Consider the following 16,359-nt stretch of genomic DNA (forward strand, 5'->3'; position numbering starts at 1 on the left):
AGTGTCATCTGTGTTTAACATTAATCTTTGTTTACATTAGGATGTAATGATCCATTGTGTCATTTGTGTCGCTTGTTGGAAGACACACTCTATTGAGATAAATTGGTAATGTAAAAATTTTCAGAGATGTTATGAGCACTGTTGGTAATATAGAACGTCAAGGCTGGTATACTGATGTTAGTAATCCAGGAAACTTTAAGACTGCACCTGGTGCTGTATTAGCACCATGTCTCTGAAACTAAATAGTTCGAGTCTCCACTGAAGTATTGTCAAATTACGATCCCTACGATCAGCTGATTGACTGACTTGTCAAACGCACGATCTTTCCTCATATATGTTCTATATTCTACAATAAAAAAAACATATCTCGCGCAATAATTTGCTGTAATTTGAAAAAATACGAATTATGCTATATATATATATGTATCACTCGTGCGCTAATTGGAAAATATGTTGTCGGCTGATCACAATTATATTTCGCCAGTGATTATATTTACCAGTGATTACGTCTGGAGAGTGAGAAAAATATATGGCAACATGCACAGATATGCACACTCATACACATGGATTCAAAGTTATGTACATATACAATTTTCCAACAAAGGAACGATTCGGACAAGAGACAAGAAAGGCTGACAATGAGTATATCATAGTTCCTTATCAGCAATTCCTAATTATTACAACATCAAATAAAGCGACTTTGGAATTAAATCCGCTTGCAGACTGTTTTATCAAGCATTCGTTACTGTTTACCGCCTAGAGAGTATTTAGTTTTCGACAAATATTAGAGAAAATTATGGATCGAATTCTACAAAAATGGAGATATTATTTATTTGTGCAACCGCCTCTAATGCTGCTATTGATCTCTTTGTCGATGTCAGGTAACAAACTATAATATTTCATCTTAGTACACTGGCTATATGACGTATTTTTTTGCAGGTACTATTTTCACAGATTTGCTAGTATATCGTACATGCCTCGTAACATTGAAATTAAACGAAACAGAGTGCCTTATATTTCATAACAATAGCACTAGCAAGGAGGCATTCAAAATTAATAGTTTGGCCCAACCATACGTGGCCAACATTATAATGGGTAAATCCTTCATAGAAAGCATTACTCCATCATTGCTAATGTTATTTCTGGGTCCATGGAGTGATAAATATGGCAGGAAGCCTCTTATGCTTTCTGGATATATGAGTAATTATATTTTTATTTAAGCACTAAAGATCTAGTTTAGAAATCATTAAGGTTCAAATATTCAGTTGTGTAATTAGATTTTTGTTGATGTATGAATATCATTGTAAAAGAGAACTGTGAGAGAAACTTTTTATTGTTTTTAGAAGTATATATTGAAATTAAATTATAATGTTGAAATAAAGTCTCAATAGAAATTGAAATTTAAAGCAAATTTAAAGCAAATTTAGGCTTTGAGCTAAGCTGGGATTTATTGCTAATTAAGTAATAACTTTAAATTATGAAAAAAGTCATTAATGATGGAAAATATTACGATGATATAAAATATAAAATTTGATAATATAATGTATTGTCAGAAATAATTGGAAATACTATTGTGATGTGATTCCTTTGTAATTTACTATTATTACTTAAAATCCAATTTGATTCAGGGAGTCAAATATGTAATTTTTTTCCTAGAGCCGAAACGTAAAAGGTGAATACATACATATTTAAAAATTGTTACTATTTCCACTTCAGAGAAAAAAATTACATGATGAATTCTCAGAGCTCTTCAATTTTATTTTGTTTCAATTGTATATTGAATTATAATAACTGAATTATAATAGATAGTAACAGAGATAAGAGAATATAATCCTGCAAGTTATATAATATAAAAAATTTCATAATTCACGTATTATTATTATTACGATCAATCCATGATGCTTTTAGGAAATGTAATAGTTGTTCACAGTTTTCGTAATTCTAGGTGTATCTTTAACTTATATTCTACTCTCTGTAATGGCTAATTGGGATATTGTACCTTGGTATTTCCTGATAGCCTATATTCCTGTTGCTCTCTTTGGTGGCCTAAGCGTATTGCTATTAGCTTCAACGTGTTACATCACTGATATAATAGACGATAAAGAGCGAGCATGGCATTTCGCCTTTTTACAAACGTTGATTTCTCTCAGTCTATTAATTGGATTGCTTTCTGGTCCAGCGATATTTGACGCATGCGGTTACACTGCTGTATTCAGTGTTGCGACTGTGCTCTGCATTCTGGCAACATTGTACATATTACTTTTTGTCCCGGAAACTGTACAGAGTCAAACTTCCGTAGGTGTTTCAAAGCGTTCATTAAGTCAAGTCAATTTGAAAGAAGTAGACGCACAATCCAAATTACAATTAGAGACTAGATTATTAGAAGATGAATTATAATGAATATTTCAAATGAATAGCGAATAATCATCGCTTTTATTTATCTTTACAGGGTATCTGCAATATATTTGACTTAACGTTAATAAAAGATCTTATTGATACGTGTGTTAGGAAGAGACACGGATTCAATAGATCATTAGTCTGGAGCTGCGTAGCTTGTCTTTCATTTCTCTTGATTGTCTTTGAAGGCTATCTCAGTATTGGATATCTGTTCGCAAGCGCGCGGCTTGGCTGGACCATGCAACAGTATTCTGTTTATAATGCTGCAGATATTGTAGTGCAAGCACTTGGTACGATAATTGGTATCAAAGTAATGCGGAAATATGCAGGTTCGCTTTAACAATACTTTAACACAATTCGTTATTTGTTGTAATAATTTATCAAGAATTTATGAATGATTTAGGATTTCCAGAGACTGTAATTGCTATCATATCTATTATATCGTCTTTTGGTAGTGCCTTGATACGTGCCTTTACATGGTTGTCTTGGCATATGTATTTATCAATGGTTCTAGGAATGTTTGGTGACATATCTCGACCGATGATACGTGCTATATTATCCAAGGCAGTACCTGTGCAGGACGCAGGTAAAACCTTCTATTTTGATTTTAATAAATGGTTATAAAATGAACTATAAAAAGAAAGAAAACTTATCTAGCAAGCACCTAACAAGCAACTAACAATAACATAACTGTTAATATAATTTCTTATTTAATAATATAATTCTAATATAATATATAATTATATAATAACAATGGTTGTTAAATGAGAAATTATAATTAAGGTTTATGTTACTATTTGTTGCTGTTTGCTAGATAGGTTCGTGCCAGATAAAATATTCTTATTCTGTGTACAATCTCTAATGGTTTTCTGAAATACTTACATTAATCTTGTAAAGAGTATATTAAAAAATGTATTTATTTCAACAGGAAAGATTTTCTCTGTAGCTATGACTCTAGAGACACTGTTACCATTTGCAGCAGATTCTCTGTATACTTTTCTGTACTCCCACTACATGCCACCTTTATATCCTCTTCCAGTGTGGTTTTTATCGACAGTATTTTACGTCATAACTATTGTGATATTGATATATATTCAAATACAAGTAATAAAAAACATCACCGTGTCTTATATTCCAATAACAGAAGATAGTAATGACTCGTTGATATCTTATCAAGAAGACACAAGCACAAATGTCCCTGCTCAAAATAAATCAAATGATTAGCTAAATGTAAGAAGAAATATTCTCGTATATTTTTAACAATATGTAAAGTATTCTTTATTGTATATTTATAGATTTTTAGATTTGTGAATAAAAACCATGTATATATACTCTTTTAAATGTTTTAATTATTGTAAATAATTTCCAATTAATGGCCTCGCATTTTTATAATTTGATGCTCGATGTGTAATCTGTTTTTATGACGGAGGAAAGAAAGTGTTAGTACTTTTCATATATATGTATTTTTATGGACATTCTTAACATTTTTTTATATTGCAATATTTTACAAGCGAAAGTACAAAATAGAATTCATATGAAATTAAAGTAGGCACATAAAAATATGATAACCATTTTATGACTTAACTTGAGACTTAAAAAAAATTAAAAATAAAATTGCACAACTTCTTTGTAGATACATTAATTGTTATTCTAATATTATTAACTTTGGTTATTTATTTAACAAGAAAGAAAAATTGTACATATTACCTAAACAGCACAGATTTTCAAGGAATGTTCTTATGTTTTACGAACGTCCTAAGATATTCCTAGGAGGTCTCTCAGATAAAGTATGTTGCATAGATCAAGTATTTATAGAGACAGAAATTCTATGTATATTTTTATATTATTTCGTAAGTTCACTTTCTTCATCTTTAAAAATATAAAGCAAAATTATTTTCAATATAAAAGAATAAATTTATTTACTGAAAATTTCTCTCTATAAATAATGTTATTTTTACTTTTCACAACTTATCATAATAATCCACATGATCGGCCGAATTGTACTTATGCTCTTTCAAGACTTGCACAAGGCGATTAACAGTCTGCTCTGTGGTCAATACAGTTTTCTTTTCTCGCATCTCATTAAATGCCTTTTTAGCTTTGGGATCAATTATTTTTTCGCAAACCATTGTAAACATATCCGTGTCGACAGGTCCAGGTGCATAATTCAATACATTCACATCGGGGTTTTCTAAAGCAAAAACCTGTACAAAGAAAAAAGCATATTGAAAAAAAATATATCTATTTCGTGATTACATGGATAGAATATATTAAAAAACATGTATGTATACCTTAAAGTACATTTCTCGTGCTGCTTTCACCGAGCAATATTGACCACAACCAACGCCTGCTTGAATTGCATACAAAGATGTAATATTGATAACCATCTTCTTAATAGTTTTACTATTAAATATATTCATGACCACCGTATTTAATACAGCAGGAATGAAAAAGTTCAGATCGTAAAATTCTTTCCAAATGTTTATGTCCCATATGTCATTTACAGCTTGAGAAATATTGCCCATGGAGCCTACATTATGTATTAGAACCATTCGATCAAACGCATCGGGAGTAGTTTCCTTCAAAGATTCCGATAGAAATTCTAGAACATTATAAAAGAAATACATTTTTTTTCAGCGATTATATCTGTATTTAAAAAAACGCTTGAAAATGGAAACTTTTTTTTAATTTACCTTCGAACTTTGTATCAGTTGATTTACTTAAATCTGCACTAATAGTACAAACTTTTATTTTAGAAGGTATATTTTTCGCGACTTCTTGCAACGCATCTTTATTTCTCGCTAATAAAAGAACACGCGAGCCTTCCTCCAGCATCGAACTAAATGTTATCGCAATTTGGCGACCGATTCCACGACTTGCACCAGTTACCAGTAGAAAAACTTTGCCAGACAATGCTTCAATCGACATGGTTGTCTTATGTTGTAAATTTATGGAAACTAATTATTAAGCTCTGGCTTATATTCTGTTGATGGCTCTGTTGATGGATTTATTTGTAATTCCTCTGTATTATTTTGTTCTTGCTCCGCCTGTATGGTTGTTTGAAGTACATCTGCTTTCAGAAGATGAACTAATTCGCTGGCTGTTAAAGCCTACAACATAAATATCAATATTATATGTTTACAAACAAAATAAAACTTTGATAAGACTCTGTTACAAATAAGGGTAATTATTTCGAATAGCCTCCCCCCCCCCCCATCTAAAATCTTAATAAAAATATACTCATTCGATACGTTTTCACTCAAAACGAAAGAATGTAGCAAAAAAAAACGCCGCAGTTGGCCTCGTGAATCGAATTATTAAGCGTTAAAGTTGGAGACTTTATAGGTTGATTTGTTATCCTGATTCAAATATAGCGCTGTGTATATGTTATACGTATTCTGCATTAATTACACAAATTTACTACTTTAAAAACACATTTACTGCTTTAAAAAACAAATTCACTGTTTTAAAAACACGAATTCATTGCTTTATAAACATAAATTCATTGCTTTAAAAATACAAATTCTTTGCTTTAATAATACAAATTCACTGCTAATGCAAAGAATTTGAGTGAGCTTAAAGTGAATTTTTATTTGTAAAGCAGTGAATTTCTGTTTTTAAAACAGTGAATTTGTTTTGTATAATTAAAGTATCGCTGCATTTTCTTGCCAGGTTCTTTCGTTTTGAATGAAAACATGTCAGATAAGTGTATTTATATTAAGATTTGAGGTTGGGGGAGGGGGGAAGGAATATTCTAAATAATTACCCAGATAAAATTCTGATAAATGATAAACATATATAGTCTGATATATAGGTTGTGGTCAAAGTCTCACTACAAATGCTTTGAAGCATTTGATGGATAAATTAGAAGAAAGAATTTTACAAACTGACTTATTAAAAATTAATTAAAAAACGCTTCAAAGCATTTTCGACATCGCATTGACCATACCCATAGACATATTGTGTTGACATTTGATTGATATATAGACAGATGTATGTATATGTTATATTCTAAATTCTAAGCCTTAGAATCTAAGGATTTTATTGCTCATTATTTTGAAAGATTCTTATACAACACGCAATTTAGAAGAAATCTTTATGGCCTGGATTTAGCAAATAAATGTCATAAGAATCATATTCTCAATCATTATCATAATCATATCATTATTATTATTATTGACCATTATCATCCAGATGCTCACCTGCAGATGAGGAGCTATGTGCCGTACTAGAGGATTCGACGCCAATTCAGCTTCTTCTTCAGACTGGGGATTGTTCCCAGAGGTGATTAAACGCGCGATGCAGTCCTCCTTTGCCACTGATAACGACGTCACAAGATCCTTTTTTGTGGTACCTCCCTGAAGTACTTTCAACCTAGAATCTGTCACAGAAAAGGAATTAGAATTATCAGAAAAGAATTAGAGATCATAGAAAAAAATCAAAGGCGTGAATCAGTCATTCTTACACAGCTTTTGTAGATATTGCTCAGAGTCGGACAATCGGCGGTGACTTGGACGGTCTTCGTCCAAGAAAGAATCTTCAAAACGATCGTTCGGCGTGTCGTCGTCGACCGCAGCTTCCGCACGCGTTCCACGCCAAGGATCGCTTGCATCCGTTTTCATTTCTAAATCATGCAGTTATCTAAAAATGATCTTGCTTAAGAATTGCACTACACTCACTGCACTTTCGCTTTTTTTCTCTGTAGTCAACTGCATACACAAGGAGATTGCGTCATATTGTGTAAGAACATTATACTCCCATGATAAAAGCATTCCGCTATCGTGGACCAGGGAAAAAAAATAGATATCAATATATATTAAGAGTGGTATCGACGAATGATATTTTAGCATTTAAATCGATTATAACATGGGATTTTGTACTGACATCGTATATATATATATATATATATATATATATATATATATATATATATATATATTAGGTGTTGGAATTAATTCGTAGCGTTTTACAAGTGATGGGAAGTACTTTCATTAATGTATTTTTTAATGCTCATGTGAAATAAATAACATTCTTTCATTAAAAAACGCTACGAATTAATTCCAACACCTAATATATATATATATATATATATACATTTTTTCTAAATCATTTATATATGAACTACAAAATGAATTATATTTATTTTGGATTTATTTTATTATATATATTATATATAGTATATACATATATATATATTATATAAAATAAAATATATATTGAGCATGAAATTACTGCGCACATTATATTAGTTAAGATATACATATGTATATGTATCCTATAATTATGTTATGTAGTTTAGCTTTCTGTTTGCTGATAACACTAATTTTTATTGATATTACTATATTTGTCCATATATTATAAAATTTAACACAGTAAGAATAAATTACGATAAATAAACAGAAAATCGTTCTTATAACTCTTGTCAAATTAGATATGAAATAAATCGTATGAAATAATCATATATGTATATATACACACATAATTGCAGTGTGTCAGACTTATTATGCCTGACCTTCCATTTTCATATTCAAGAATATTTTATTGTGAAAATAAATGTGTATTAACTTTATTCACTTGATTCTTTTATACGACGAGACGTTATTGAAGACTTTCTATATTTGTGGGTATAATATTTTATTTCTGTCTTGCATCGATAGCAGATCACATTGATTAATACAGAGACAAATAGTTGATTATATTACAAGAAATACTGCACAAGCGAAATTTCTTCATAATATACGCCTGCAATATGTATGACGTCTATAATTCGTTTCTTATACACATATAATGCATATAATTAGCTTGACGAATTCCTCAAGCCATAACAGATATAATTAACGCAATTGTATAAAAAAATAAATAAACTTATATTAGTATTTGTTAATAATTTGCAATTGAAATAACTTATTATATTCTAATAACAAATTTACTGTGTGCCCGACTTCAACTTTTAAAATTTCCCATATGGATTTAATTATGTTGAGAACACGACCCTCTATTATTTCCTCAAAGCAATTGACGAAGTTAGATTTTATAAAAATACGGTATTGATTTAAGCCTGTGAATTTTGAGGGGTACAAGTAGCGCGATTTTTAAAGTTCGGAGATCAAATTATGACTATAAATCTGTACGTACACGCACCTTATTTCACGTATAAATACTGTACTGACTTAACGTGTCAAATTTGAATTTTATATTGCAACAAACGAGCTCATTACATGGGATTGCGTGAAGATTGTGATTTCAAATTTTTTCGGAAAACATAGTTGAAAATTTAATGTACTTTTAAGTTACACAAATTATAAATTCAATTTTATGATACTAATTAAATTTAATGTATCTGCAACTGAAAAGTATATTTAAGTACATGAAATTTAGTGTACTTTTCATAAAATTTTACGAAATTCAGTACATTTTTTATTAAATTTTATATAGATGCATGAAATTTAATATAAGTAAACGTTAAATTTAAGTTACTCAACATTAAATATTTTTAATCCTATCTGCTTACATGTAATGGAAGCAAATTTCTTTTTTTTTAACAGAGTACTGTATATTAGTGATAACCGCTTTTAAGAATATATTATCGGCGTTAATATGTCATCGAAAATTTATTTTTTACATCACAATTCTTTGAAAAGCAGTTTGCCAGTCATACGAACAAGACGAAAAATTTCATCAATAAATCATGCAGATGTGCAATAAAGGAAAATATTTTTGAAATAATTTCTTAGTTATATTGATCAATTGCAAAAAAATTTAAAAAAACATTAACGCAATTCATTTTTAATTTCAGTAAAAAATTCAATGAACGCGAAAAAAGTCGTATGTATCTGTGCATGTGTATTTGTGATCATATTTGGTATAAGAACTTTAAAAGTTGCACTACTTGTAGTCAAAATTATTAACTTTAAATCGACGTCTCATTCTTACAAGATCTACCTAATTCTTTTAGGGTAAATGATGGAGGGCTATATTCCTGACACAAAGTCAAGTGACTTTTGGAAAATTTTCGTGAACACACATTACATAATCATTGATCTATTAATTCTTAATTCGAACTAAAAAAAAGTACATATGTGTGTAACGTGTTCTTGCCATTATTGTTCGTTGAGATCACTCGTAACAGAATAAATATGTCTCGAGACAATTGGAATGTTCCTTCTCTTTATACTGATACGCCCTGAAGATAGTAGAATTATTGACACAGATATTGACTAATATTCCGCTGTCCTTGACTATTCTATTATCATTTTTTTCTCTCCAAATTGCAGTGACAAACATCGAATCAACATGTGCACATTATCCATTGCATATAATATACATGTGCACTCGCAGATGCACTCAACAATAAATACACGGCATACGAGAATATAACAAGTACTCTTTGTATATAGCTATGTTTATTGCTATTCAATAATTAAAAGTAGAATACCGCAAGGTCTACTCATCATCTTACGGATAAGTGTCAATCTGTCATGTCCTTATAAATAATGCTTTCTCAATTATAAACTAGAACAGTGTTTCCTAACGTTTTTTAATATAAATCTTTTAGCATGTACAAGAAGATTGTTAACACTCCAGGTTTCCTCTTTTTATAAATTTTACTTTCTTATGATATCTTTCACAATGAAAAAAAATATTCGTATTTAGAATATTCTTTTTCTTCTTATTTTACTTCCTAATATTATTTGAATCAATTTTTTTTTATTACACACGCATAATAAAAATTTGATTAATTAAGCAAATACATTACTTTTTCTTATGATGCAGTAACATGATGGAGAAATTATTTAAATTATATTGATTTAATCGTATATTAAAATAATATAGAGTGTTTGATCTAGCGTGGAAAATACTTTATCAATTATCTTATTTGCTTAATATGCTATTTAATCTGCTAATAACTATGACATTACTGAACTATTGTTTAAATAGACATACTCTCCTATATTATATTTCTCTCTCCAATAAAGTAGCAAATTTGTCACAAATAGGAAGCACTGTTCTAGAATCACAAATTTGTGTACACATTCAAGATATTGTTCTTTAAAAATATCTGTGCTGGAATAAATATGTATCACGTAATGTACAACCATAGAAACACGTCCAGCTTTGTTCGCACTCTTTATTCACTTGCTTTTATTGCAATTTTGTGCTAAAGCTATTTATAGAAATGTTCTTCTTCCATCTAAGTTATAATTACAATTATAACTTAGAAAGATGAAGAATTATCTTCAAATTTTTAAATAACAATAAACGACATTGGCAATCATCTGTTATTAAGCAGCTAAAGCTAAATAAGTACTGCTTGTACAATTTTTTTAATATAAATATTTCACCGATTTAATCGCGTATTAAAGATACATAAGTCATATAAGAAAGAGAGAAATACACTCAGTATAATGTAACCGACAATCCTTACAATAAAATTAGGTATTGTACGTGTCATTTTAAATATTTCCATTTTTTTTACATATATATGTTTCCGTTTAGTAACTATACAATAATTGTACATTATTATGCAACAATTAAATATCTGTTCAAGTCGCAAATTATTTCAAATACAGGCCTAACAAATAAATCTATCACGCTGTTAAAAGTCTATAAAATGAATAAGTTTGCTAGAGTTAATCAGAGCTAAATCAAATTGAATCATAAAAAAATACTTATATATGAAAATATCATACGAAAATATGATATTCATTTCTGCGATTTATAAAACTGATAACGCTTGTTTAAATATTTGCAATAATGTACTTGTACTTCAAAATACAGAGTTAATTACGTGTTTTTAGATATGCTGATCACAATACAAGCTGGTATCTATTATCTACTTGTTATATGGGAACTCATTGTAATACAGAGAAGATCTAGATATCACTGATTATATCTATATCACTTATACACAGAAGCTATAAATTTCTACATTTAAATTACTACAATTTGAAAATGCATTCGTTTTGGGATGATAAAAGTCGATTCAACTTAAATGATTTAAATTTGAAACGACTTTACTCTCAAAAACATTTGCCTTTTCTTTTTCTATACTACCAAAAGTAACGCAGTTCGAAATGGAATACATCTTACTCTAGACCGCCTTCTTCTTCTAGTTTCGATAAGAATTTTGCGACTCTGTAACTTGGTTCCACTTGACGCGCCATATCTATTAGGCAAAGCAATTTCTTAATACCGATGAATACTCTGAAATCATAAAATGCAGTGATAAAATATATCATAATAAAGTATACATATATTAGATGTCGAGTGGCTTTCCACTCAGTGCGATTGACTCGCGATCTGTAGATCGGATTCAATCCCACCTGCGTCCCCATATGTGATTTTTTGCGTTTAAGGAGCCAAAAATGACATCTGGTGATTAAGAAGATCTTTGATCACCAGCGCCGTTTAGATCTGGCGTTAAATTGTAGGTCCCATATACCATATATCTTACCGTTTTCCTTGAAGCTTTGCATGCAAAGAAGCCATTTCATGTTTTGAAAAGAGATCAACTTCGTCTAACACACTTAACAAATGATCAGGGCTTGACAAATTAGGCACATGAAGGATAGTATTAAATGCTGGAAGTAATTCCAAGTCATCTAAAACTTGTCTGCAAAAAGAAATATATTATTAAGAATACATTTTTAAATCACTTCCTTCCATGGAAAAAAATCTTTATCTTACCTGCGACTAGAAGTACATAGAATTAACAGTTTACGGCCAGGCGGCGGCGATTTCTTTAATAACACCAAAAGTGCTTGTAATGTTAGATTAGAATATCTTGGTCCAATTGGGCCGTAATCCAGAAGACGTTCAATATTATCAACTAAAATACAGCTGAGTTGCGAACGATATGCATCATCAAACACCTAAAATGTACAAATGGTGATTATTTTAAGCTTTACATCAGATATAATTACAAATATATATTTATAGATAAATGTAAGAGAAATATAAAATAAGTTATATAGTCATACCTTTCGTATCGAAAGACATTTTGCCGATTCAATAAAACCGACCATGTCTTCAGGTGTACACACTTTAACAAATGGAAAGTCTGAATTCTTTGCAATTTGTGCGGCAAGCGCCGTCTTTCCACTGTTCGGTGGTCCCTCCAAAAGAACAGAAACAAGTCCAGATCCTTCAGTCGCCCGAGCTTGTTGAATGCATAGACCGCCATCAGCAAGTATTTCAACCACTGGCCTTCCCCAGTGAATAATTCCACGAGTTAACAATTGGGTCAATGCTTCAGCACTTGTACCAAATGCCTAAAAGATGTGAAAATATAATTTAGTTATGTTTTATATAAATAAATATATAAATAAGAATAATTAGTTAATATACATTCACAGAATTCAATTGTAAAAATAATTATTCAATAGATAATAAAAATTTTCAATTTTTGATCACTTACTGGTTTAACATCATGTTCCAATGCATGGAAAAAGTCACTTCGAGATACCATAAGCTTTTCCATTGCAGCTGGATCTACTTCCACCTTACTGGAAGCTTTAATTAATCGATTCATGGCGGTACTTTGGGCTGCTCTAACTAAACCTTCCAATTCTGCACCACTAAAATTCTTAGTTAAAGTGGCCATCTCTTTTAAGTCTACATCAGACGCTATTTTTTTATATTCTCTCATTCGGGATGTGTGGATATTAAGAATTTGGTACCGTCCATGTTCGTCTGGTAAGCTAATTTCCATTTGCAACTTTAAGCATGGAAAATAAAAATACACTTAAAATAATATTAAATAACGAATAAAAAGATATATCTTAAGAAGACATATCAAACTGTATTGAATTAACGCGAATTGAACTAAAAACATTCTATTCATATTTGCATTCGTGTACGTTCAGCTTACAAAAACTTTTTGTCTTATTAAATAAATTCTTCACCTCCAATCTGCCAGGTCTTAACAAAGCCTCATCAATCATATCTCTTCTATTAGTCATACCAATAACAAGAATGTTATTTAATTGTTCGACACCATCAATTTTTGCAAGAAGCTGATTAACCACTGTATCATGAACCCCTGTGTTTCCAGCAACACTACCTCGAGATTTACAAATAGCATCTATTTCGTCGAATATGATTATGTGAAGTCCACTGTTTGGTCCAAGCTAAAAAAATATTATTCTTAAATGTTTTCCCTTGTTACATGTAAAGAGAATTCAATTTATATACATACTGTGTCCAAATAATAATATATATTTTTAATTATTTACCCTCTTTTCTTCTTCTTCTGCTTCAGCGAACAATCTTCTGATATTAGCCTCGCTTTCTCCAACATATTTATCCAAAATTTGTGGACCATTTACAATTTTCGGTTCCCTTGCATTTAACATTGTACCTATTTGCCGAGCCATTAACGTCTTTCCTGTACCAGGTGGTCCATACAACAAGATTCCTTTTACATGCTTGCAACCCAATTGAGTGACAATCTCCGTTGGGAAAACACGGGATGCAAAGGCTCTTCGAAAAATGGCGCTAAACTCTTTATCCAAGCCACCAATACCCATTTTCTGAAAGTCCCAATCTGGATTGATAATCGCCTGTCGGACAGCTTTCCCTTTAGACTGTCCAACAAGGTTCAAACTGGAGGTCTCTGCTTTCTCGAACTGGATTATAGTGTCACCCAAGCAACGTCCCATTTTTGTCTTCTTAGGCATCGTACTTTGCCCCGAACTGATGGCTGACAAGTCGGCAGCTTCCAAACTTTTGATAACTAATCCAAGCAGTTTCTTATCCTTAAACTGAAATGCCAGCTGCTGACCCACGGTGAATGCCTGCCCGGAAAACTGCATCAAGAAGTCCTTAGCCATTTCATCCGTATTGTATGGTTCCAAAGTGACACTGGAGTAACAATATATTAATATAACAATTAAAAAAAAGTTGATGGAAGACTATGGTATTCAAATTCAAATTCTTTGCATTTGTGTATAAATTATGTTCATTTAATTACAAAATATTTTATAAAATATTTTATAAATTACCATATAAATATTTTAGTTTTTTGTCATATGTGTATATAGCTTTTCCAATTAACATACGTTTTTTTCTGCAGGAAATCAGCTTCCAAAACGATGTTGCATAAACATTCTGTGTTAGATGTTGGATCAAAATGATATGGCCGAACTTCAATCTCTTGATTGAGAGACAATGTTGCCCATTTTCGTTGAGGTAAGCTAAAGCCAACTGTGCCACGTGGAATCTCATGATGTGTTCTCACAGTAAATACGAAATGATAATTTGGTGCTGTAGTTACTTCAATATGCCTGTAACAGACAATAAAATAAACATATCAATCAGTATACTTATTGCATCATGATTTAAAAATATACATGACTCTGTATAGTCTATAAAAGAACTCTTGTAAATTTTTGAGAAATTTTAAAATAAAACAAATTTATATAAATATTAATTTGTGCAATTGAGTTTATATAAATTAATAAAACTATAAAATGTTTTAGAGTTTTTATTTTAAAATATATGTATATTTTATAAGATAAATAAATGAGATAAATAATTTATTGTCTTCATCACTGACTACATTTACAACATGCGCCTATTCCACAATCTATACGATAGATGTTTTTGTTTAACTTACAGGACATCTATTGTAGGCCACGGTGTAAATGTAGCCAGATTATTTTACATTGCTTGAATATGTATAATTTATAAACTAACCTAACTTAAATTTCTATAACTGACACTAACAATTATATGGATATTTATAAAATAATTATAATTGTATGAATATTATATAATAAATTCCTCAAATATATTAATAAATTACATGATATAAATTTACAATAAAAATATTCTTTAAAATACATTCTTTTGTATAATCAATCATTTTTCTAAACTCAGCTTATTTTTATATTTCACCTAGGATTAATTTTAAGACACAGGTGAACATATATATGTAATATAAATATGCATTAATTTATGAACTAAGTAAAATATAAATATTTAATTTCTCAATCGATTTTAGAGACAATCATACGTAAAACAATTATGAAACGAGTGTTGAATCATGAATTCTTACCTGACATCATCAGGAAAATCGTCGGCGTTGATAATGGCACAGTTGGAGAGGCTGAGCTCATCCGTGGGACACCTCACTGCTTTCATCCGCTGAAGCATACAAGATTACGTTACCTTATATTTTATGCAAGACAACAAGCATGATGAAGGGGAGTTATTGATGTGGCTTCGATTCAAAGGGGGAGGGACGATAGAGCGGAGCAGATTGTACAGAGGCTCCTCGCACGCGCTCTTATCCGCGAAACCGACAACTCCCGGTGGCATCGCCCATTTGCGATGGCGACAAAATCCGCGCTTGGTTTTCACGATCTGCATGGTACTCACCATCTTCGACATATCTTATGACGAGAAATCAACAGATTTTGGTTGCACTACGAACTACGACACAGTAGCGCAAACGTGTCCACAATCCGCACCACTCTGCACCTTTGATATTGATGCGGCAAAGTTGACCACGGTCATGCGCGAGAGAAAGAGCGAGTTGTTACTCTGTTACTCTTCCAGGTCGCCCTCTGTGTTGCGTTTGAAATCTCCCACTAGACAGAAATCTTAATTTTGTCCCATGTATTAATTATCCTGCGTGAGAATTTATTTATAGTTTCTAAATTATAATCTACACCAATTTTTTGAAATTTATAATTATTACAATTATTAAAATTTTTTTTCTTTAAAATATGAAGAGTACCTGGTCCAGATTTAAATATTAAGTTTATCTCTTTTCTATTCCTACAAAAAGTTTGATATCTAGAGAAGTTTAAATATAATATAGTTGCGTTTATACTGACTACTGAAAATCGAAGTTAAGATGATCCTTAAAATATGTTAATTTAATTTTTGTTATATGAGATAATTATATTGCTGCGACTGATGAGGACTAAGTATAGTCGAAACGTATCAGTGGAAATT

At 30.7% G+C, this 16,359-nt stretch overlaps 4 protein-coding genes across 6 annotated transcripts; 1 reads left to right on the forward strand and 3 right to left on the reverse strand.

Annotated features, from left to right (window-relative positions):
* Positions 1–247: 247 nt before the first annotated feature.
* Positions 248–3,738, forward strand: LOC105154461 (putative peptidoglycan muropeptide transporter SLC46). 2 transcript variants are annotated; one of them, XM_011070011.2, is made up of 6 exons: positions 248–881; positions 940–1,200; positions 1,946–2,295; positions 2,450–2,726; positions 2,912–2,983; positions 3,326–3,738. In XM_011070011.2, the coding sequence occupies exons 1-6, from the start codon at positions 797–799 to the stop codon at positions 3,619–3,621; spliced, it is 1,341 nt and encodes a 446-aa protein (XP_011068313.1). In that variant the 5' UTR covers positions 248–796; the 3' UTR covers positions 3,622–3,738. The 2 variants fall into 2 exon arrangements, with proteins under 2 accessions (XP_011068313.1, XP_011068311.1); XM_011070009.2 differs by having other exon boundaries at positions 262–881; positions 2,801–2,983.
* A 103-nt stretch (positions 3,739–3,841) lies between these two features.
* Positions 3,842–5,325, reverse strand: Sptr (Sepiapterin reductase). 2 transcript variants are annotated; one of them, XM_087407649.1, is made up of 4 exons: positions 5,091–5,325; positions 4,689–4,999; positions 4,356–4,601; positions 3,842–4,266 (listed from the first exon to the last, which is right to left on the reverse strand). In XM_087407649.1, the coding sequence occupies exons 1-3, from the start codon at positions 5,323–5,325 to the stop codon at positions 4,359–4,361; spliced, it is 789 nt and encodes a 262-aa protein (XP_087263775.1). In that variant the 3' UTR covers positions 3,842–4,266; positions 4,356–4,358. The 2 variants fall into 2 exon arrangements, with proteins under 2 accessions (XP_087263775.1, XP_011068315.2); XM_011070013.2 differs by having other exon boundaries at positions 3,842–4,601.
* On the reverse strand, positions 5,143–7,182 carry LOC105154462 (hypothetical protein). Its single transcript, XM_011070012.2, has 3 exons — positions 6,863–7,182; positions 6,600–6,778; positions 5,143–5,507 (listed from the first exon to the last, which is right to left on the reverse strand). The coding sequence occupies exons 1-3, from the start codon at positions 7,017–7,019 to the stop codon at positions 5,355–5,357; spliced, it is 489 nt and encodes a 162-aa protein (XP_011068314.1). The 5' UTR covers positions 7,020–7,182; the 3' UTR covers positions 5,143–5,354.
* An 824-nt stretch (positions 7,183–8,006) lies between these two features.
* Positions 8,007–15,936, reverse strand: LOC105154464 (vesicle-fusing ATPase 1). Its single transcript, XM_011070014.2, has 10 exons — positions 15,778–15,936; positions 15,455–15,543; positions 14,457–14,681; positions 13,632–14,259; positions 13,302–13,526; positions 12,815–13,114; positions 12,378–12,668; positions 12,085–12,269; positions 11,852–12,010; positions 8,007–11,601 (listed from the first exon to the last, which is right to left on the reverse strand). The coding sequence occupies exons 1-10, from the start codon at positions 15,787–15,789 to the stop codon at positions 11,484–11,486; spliced, it is 2,232 nt and encodes a 743-aa protein (XP_011068316.1). The 5' UTR covers positions 15,790–15,936; the 3' UTR covers positions 8,007–11,483.
* Positions 15,937–16,359: the final 423 nt, after the last annotated feature.

Source organism: Acromyrmex echinatior, chromosome 7 (genome assembly GCF_024713525.1).
Source record: "Acromyrmex echinatior isolate Ae372 chromosome 7, ASM2471352v2, whole genome shotgun sequence".
NCBI lineage: Eukaryota > Metazoa > Arthropoda > Insecta > Hymenoptera > Formicidae > Acromyrmex > Acromyrmex echinatior.

What these genes read in the sequence shown, in the direction of transcription:
- LOC105154461 (XM_011070009.2), top strand. Translation starts at nt 797, where the DNA reads ATGGATCGAATTCTACAAAAATGGAGATATTATTTATTTGTGCAACCG. An exon ending in TATGCTTTCTGGATATATGA is followed by an intron (nt 1,201 to 1,945) that starts GTAATTATATTT and finishes TCGTAATTCTAG; the next exon opens with GTGTATCTTTAACTTATATT. An exon ending in CTGTACAGAGTCAAACTTCC is followed by an intron (nt 2,296 to 2,449) that starts GTAGGTGTTTCA and finishes TTATCTTTACAG; the next exon opens with GGTATCTGCAATATATTTGA.
- Sptr (XM_087407649.1), bottom strand. Translation starts at nt 5,325, where the DNA reads ATGTCGATTGAAGCATTGTCTGGCAAAGTTTTTCTACTGGTAACTGGT. An exon ending in AACTGATACAAAGTTCGAAG is followed by an intron (nt 5,000 to 5,090) that starts GTAAATTAAAAA and finishes ATAATGTTCTAG; the next exon opens with AATTTCTATCGGAATCTTTG. An exon ending in CACGAGAAATGTACTTTAAG is followed by an intron (nt 4,602 to 4,688) that starts GTATACATACAT and finishes TTCTTTGTACAG; the next exon opens with GTTTTTGCTTTAGAAAACCC.
- LOC105154462 (XM_011070012.2), bottom strand. Translation starts at nt 7,019, where the DNA reads ATGAAAACGGATGCAAGCGATCCTTGGCGTGGAACGCGTGCGGAAGCT. An exon ending in GCAATATCTACAAAAGCTGT is followed by an intron (nt 6,779 to 6,862) that starts GTAAGAATGACT and finishes TTTCTGTGACAG; the next exon opens with ATTCTAGGTTGAAAGTACTT. An exon ending in ACATAGCTCCTCATCTGCAG is followed by an intron (nt 5,508 to 6,599) that starts GTGAGCATCTGG and finishes TTTATGTTGTAG; the next exon opens with GCTTTAACAGCCAGCGAATT.
- LOC105154464 (XM_011070014.2), bottom strand. An exon ending in TGGAACATGATGTTAAACCA is followed by an intron (nt 12,669 to 12,814) that starts GTAAGTGATCAA and finishes CACATCTTTTAG; the next exon opens with GCATTTGGTACAAGTGCTGA. An exon ending in CTATGTACTTCTAGTCGCAG is followed by an intron (nt 12,011 to 12,084) that starts GTAAGATAAAGA and finishes TTCTTTTTGCAG; the next exon opens with ACAAGTTTTAGATGACTTGG.